Source organism: Carlito syrichta, unplaced genomic scaffold, assembly GCF_000164805.1.
Source record: "Carlito syrichta isolate Samal-C Ts95f unplaced genomic scaffold, Tarsius_syrichta-2.0.1 Scaffold301956, whole genome shotgun sequence".
Classification (NCBI taxonomy): domain Eukaryota; kingdom Metazoa; phylum Chordata; class Mammalia; order Primates; family Tarsiidae; genus Carlito; species Carlito syrichta.
In genome coordinates this window covers 30114-35292 of record NW_007246052.1, presented here as the reverse complement: position 1 = coordinate 35292, position 5179 = coordinate 30114, and the positions used below count along the sequence as shown (strand labels likewise).

The window sequence follows — 5179 nt, the reverse complement described above, 5'->3', positions numbered from 1 at the left end:
AGTCTGGGGGACAGAGTGAGACTCCAACTCAAAAAAAAAAAAAAAAAAATTTCTGGAAATAGCCAGGTGCAGTGGCTCACACCTGTAATCCCAACACTTTGGGAGGCAGAGGCAAGAGAATTGCCTGAGTCCAAGGATTCAAGACCAGCCTGGGCAACTTGGCGAGAATTTGTCGCTATGATAAATCAAAAAATTAGCCGGCATGTGGGAGATGCCTGTGGTTCCAGCTACTTGGAAGGCTGAGGTGGAAAGATCGCCTGAGCCCAGCAGGTCGAGGCTGCGATGGCCGTGAGCGTGCCACTGCAACAGTGTAAACTCAAAAAAAAAAAAAAAGAATTTCTGAAAATAGAGACAGGGCCTTGCTGGGTTGCCCAGGCGGATCTTGGACTCCTGAGCTCAAGCTGTCCTTCTGCCTCAGACTCCAAAGTAGCTGGAACTACAGGCACAAGCCACGGTGCTCAGCGGTCAGGACCTTTGCACTTTCCATCTCTCCACTGTCATGGCTCTTTTCCACGTCCCTCGGCCTGGCTAACTGCTCCACATCCTGTCTACATAGCTCCAAGGGTCTCTTGAAAACAAAGCAAGGCCTGAGCTCTCTGACCAGACAGAGACCCCATTCTCTCATCACTAGGGCCCTTTTCCTCATTGGGCTTAGGACAGCTGCAAATTTTTTCCTCTTTAAAAAAAAAATTGAGATATAGCCGGGCACGGTGGCTCATGCCTGTAATCCCAGGATTTTGGGAGGCCAAGGAGGAAGGACTGCTTCAGCCCAGGAGTTCGAGACCAGCCTGGGCAATACAGCAAGATCTCGTCTCTACAAAAAAAAAATTTTTAATTGCCAGGCACAGTGGCTCATGCCTGTAATCCCAGCACTTTGGGAGGCAGAGGCAAAAGAACTGCCTGAGTCCAAGGGTTTAAGACCAGCCCGGGCAACTTGGCAAGATCTCGTCTCTATAATCAATCAAAAAATTAGCCAGGCGTGGTGTCTTGTGCCTGTAGTTCTAGCTACTTGGAAGGCTGAAGAATCACCTAAGCCCAGCAGGTAAAGGCTGTGGTGGCCATAAGCATGCCACTGCCCTCCAGCCTGGATGACAGAGTGAGACTCTGACTCAAAAAAAAAATTAAAATTAAAAAAATTGCTGGGCTCGGTGGCTCAGCCTATAATCCCGTGCCTTTGGGAGGCTGAGGTAAGTGGATTGCCTGAGCCCGCGGGTTCGAGACCCGCCTGGGCAGCGAGACCTCTTCTCTACAATACATAAAAAATTCAGCCGGGTGTGATAGCACATGCCTGTAATTCCGGCTACTTGGAAGGCTGAGGCGGAAGGATTGCCGGAGCCCAGCAAGTCAGTGCTGGGGTGGCTGTGAGTGTGCATGCCACTGCACTCCAGCCTGGGTGACAGAGTGAGACTCCAACTCAAAAAAAAATAAAAAATAAAAAAATAAACTGTACAATTCAGTGCTCTTTAGCATTCTCATGAGGTTGTGCAACCACGACCACCATCGAATTCTAAAACTTTTTTTAAGAAAGAAGGTTTCACTATGTTGTCCAGGCTAGACTCGAATTCCTGGGCTGAGGTGATCCTCCCACCCAAGCCTCCTGAGTGGCTGGGACTACAAGCGGGCATCACCACCCCTGGCTAATACTTCAAATTTTGTTCTAGAGTTGGGGTCTCCCTATGTTGCCCAGGCTGGCCTCGAACTCCTGGGCTCAAATGAGCCTCTCGCCTAAGCCTCCCGAGTAGCTGGGAACACAGGCACACGCCACTGTGCCCGGCTGTGGACCATCTGCATCACCCCAAAAAGCAGTCCTTTTTTCATTTGCAGTCACTCTCCATCCCACGACCACCCCCCACCTTGAGCCCAGGCAATCACTCATCTGCTTGCCTCTTCTGGACATTTCATGAGATGGAATCATACAACATGTGGTCTTCGTGTTGGGCTTCTTGCACTCAGCGTCATGTGTTCAAGGATCACCCGTGCTGCAGCCTGTCAGTGTTTCATTCCTTTTCATGACCTAGTAATATTCCACTGTATGGACAGACTGCATTTTTTTCACTCATCCACTCCTTGCTATCACAAATAATGATGCCATGAACACCCACGTGCACGTGTTGCTGACAAGGACAGCTGCAATCTTCATGCAGCACTGTCTCCCCCACAGGCTGGGAGCTTCACGAACGCAAGGACAAGGCTGTCCCATTCACCCTGTGTCCCCAGCACCCATCATAAGATTGGAGACAAAACAGCCATTCAGCATATACTTCGTAGCTGGGCACGGTGGCTCACGTCTGTCATCCCAGCACTTTGCGAGGCGGAGATGGGAGGATCCTCTGAGCCCAGAAGTTTGAGATTAGCGTAGACAATATAGCGTGACCTTGTCTTTACAGAAAATCAAAAAATTTGGGAGGTTGAGGCAGAAAGATTGCCTGAGCCCAGGAGGTAGAGGATCACTCTGTTGCCGAGGGTAGAGTGATCATGGCACTGCACTCCACCCTCAGCAACAGAGTGAGACCCCAACTCAAAAAAACCCAAAAAAACAAGAAGAAAAAAGCATATACTTTGCTGAGAAAATGCAAGAGGAGCTCCCATTTCTCAAGCCCTGATTCCTGTGGCTAAGTTACTTCCAGTGCCCCAAGTCTGGGTCTCCCCTCCGTCCTCTGGCTTCCCTCTGAGGCCCAGCAGTGACAGCCTAGCTTCCCCTTCCCAACCCTCATCATCAAATCCCTTTGCAAATCCTGTCAGCTTTTCCTTCAAAGTGTACCCCAAGCCCACTTGTCACCAGTCCCTTCTCCCCCCATCCAGCCTAGAGGCCTGCAACTCTCCTAATTTGGTTCCCTGCTTCCACCTCTGCCTCTGGAGTCTGTTCCTCTCACAGCTGCCAGAGGAATTATTTTAAAACATCAATAGGCCATGTCCCTCCTCTGCTCAAAATATTCTCGTTCATACAAAGGCTGAAGTGCTCACCATGGCCCACAAAGGCCTTCCTGATTCCCCACCCCACCCCCCAACTCTTCTCACTCCCTCTCTCCAGCCACACTAATGCCCTCCCTCTCACTGAAACACACATCAAGCACGCTGCACCCTCAGGACCTTTGAATGCGCCATCCCCTGCCAGGACCCCTTTCTGCCAAAATCCACAGGGCTGGCTCTGTTCAGATATCACTTCCTAGACGAGGCCTCCACTGGGCACCCTCTCAAGTGGGTCCCTCTCCTCCCCTTTCCTTCCTTATTCGTCTTCACAGTCCCCGTCTCTGACGTTGTAGCATTTAGTGTGTTCTCTGTGTTTCTTTTCTATCTCCCTCAGGGAATGGGCGTTCCCAGGAACACGGATGCTCGTTCACCATTGCAACTCCCATACCTGGACAGGGTCTATTACAGTATTGTGGCCAAAAAGTATCTGTCAAATGAATGAATGAACGAAACGTCAGAGGCAAGAAGCCATTATTAATGGAGTTTGCAAACGAGAAAACTGAGTCGTAAAGAGGTTAAGTGACTTGCGAAGGGTCACATCGCTGGCTGGTAATAGAGACAGTGCACACCTGCTCTTAGCAGCGGGTTCCCACCTAGTCCCAGCCCCTCACAGCTCCACCCCTCATCCTAACAACCACCTCACCCTTCCTCCAACAGCTACCCAACAGCTTCCTCCTCTTCCATTCACTGAGCACCTACTATGTGCCAATTCTCCCATAACCACTCCATTGTACAAAGATCACTGGACACTCAGCAGAAGCCATCCTCACATCCAGCTGATAACGACAACAGCAAAGTCCATCTAGCGCCTGGAACGTGTCAAGGCCTCACTCATGCACACCATCACAAGCCCCTCAGGAAGGTGTGATCGGCAGTCTCTAACGACAGATGAGGAAACTGAGAAATGAAGTCCCTCATCCGAGGTCACACAGCTAGGGAGTGGCCACGCTCAAACTCAAACCCGTATCTGGCTGACCCCAACGCCCATGCGAACACAGCCTCTGAAGGCTCTTGGCAGCTCCCAACACCAACAGCCGCTCCCAAGAGTTGAGGCCTGACTTGCCGCCAGGCCTCCCATCGTCACGACAACTCTTCCTGGCAGGGATCACTGTCCCCATATTGCTGTGGTCAGATAGGGAATGGCTCAGACCCAGGCCTGGCCTGCTCCCTGACCTCTGACCTCTCTCTGGGACCAAGCTTCCCCTATGCCCCAGTTTTCCAGATCTCTCCCCCTCAAACCCTCGAGGGCCCCTGGCCCCTTCCTCGAGGTCTGGAATCTCCCTCTCCTAGCATGTCCTCCAAGCCCCCCTCTATAATGTCCTCTCTTTTCCAAGCACCGTTCCCTGCCTCAGGTTCTCCCAAGACTCTACACCTGCAGCCCCTCCCCTCTGTGTTCCTGGGGTACCTCCTTTCCCTCTGGCCCCTCCTCACTACCTTCCATGCATCTAAGCAATCCCTGATCCTGGAGTCCCTCTACCCCTCCCCAGAAATCCCTGGTCCTGGAGTCCCCTTAGGGTCCCCTCCTCCATCGTCCCACATCCCTCCCAACTCCCCCAAATCGCTGGACTTTCAACCACTCCCAGGCCTCCTTTATGCCACTAGTCAGGAATATCAGGGGCCTATCTAGCCCCTTCCCCTCCCTGACACCCCCCCCAGGCCCTCGAGTCTTGCCCCATTAGGCTCCCTGTGTTCCACTTCCTCCCGAGCCTCTCCAGCCTCCTGCCATTCCCTCGCTCCACAGGGTACCCCATGCACCTCCTTCCCTTCCTGTTTGTATCAGGGATCCCTCTCACCCCATCGTGTGTGGGATCCCACGGCTCTCCTGTCTTTCCCAGGGGGCATCTCAGTGCTCTCCTCCCGGGACCCCACTAGCCTCCCCTTTCAGACCCTCCCGGTTCTCTCTAGCGACTCCGTGTCGTCACCTCAAGACGCACTCTATGACACCCCAAGCCCCTGCCTTCCCCCCACCCTAAAGTTCTCCCCGGGGCCCATCTAACCTCTCCCTCTACGGCCGCAAAGGGTTTCTATCCGCCGGGTCCCTCTGTGACCCCCGAACCCCTCAATTCCACGCTCCTCCCTCCCCCGCGTCTCCAGTGTCCCCCGGCCCCGCGCTCACAGTTCCGGATGTCGGAGATGAACACCGCGAGCCCCCGCATCCCATCGCCCTTGGACACGGCCGGCATGATGGCGGTGGTGTCGGCTCCAGGCC

General features: G+C 53.2%; 1 protein-coding gene across 1 annotated transcript in view; it reads right to left on the bottom strand.

Annotated features, from left to right (window-relative positions):
- Positions 1-5179, bottom strand: part of AP2A1 (adaptor related protein complex 2 alpha 1 subunit) — a 38279-nt gene extending 33100 nt beyond the window's left edge. The window contains exon 1 of the mRNA XM_021711240.1: positions 5087-5179. Coding sequence (XP_021566915.1) covers positions 5087-5153 — 67 coding nt within the window. The 5' untranslated portion in view covers positions 5154-5179. The remainder of the gene's footprint in view (positions 1-5086) is intronic.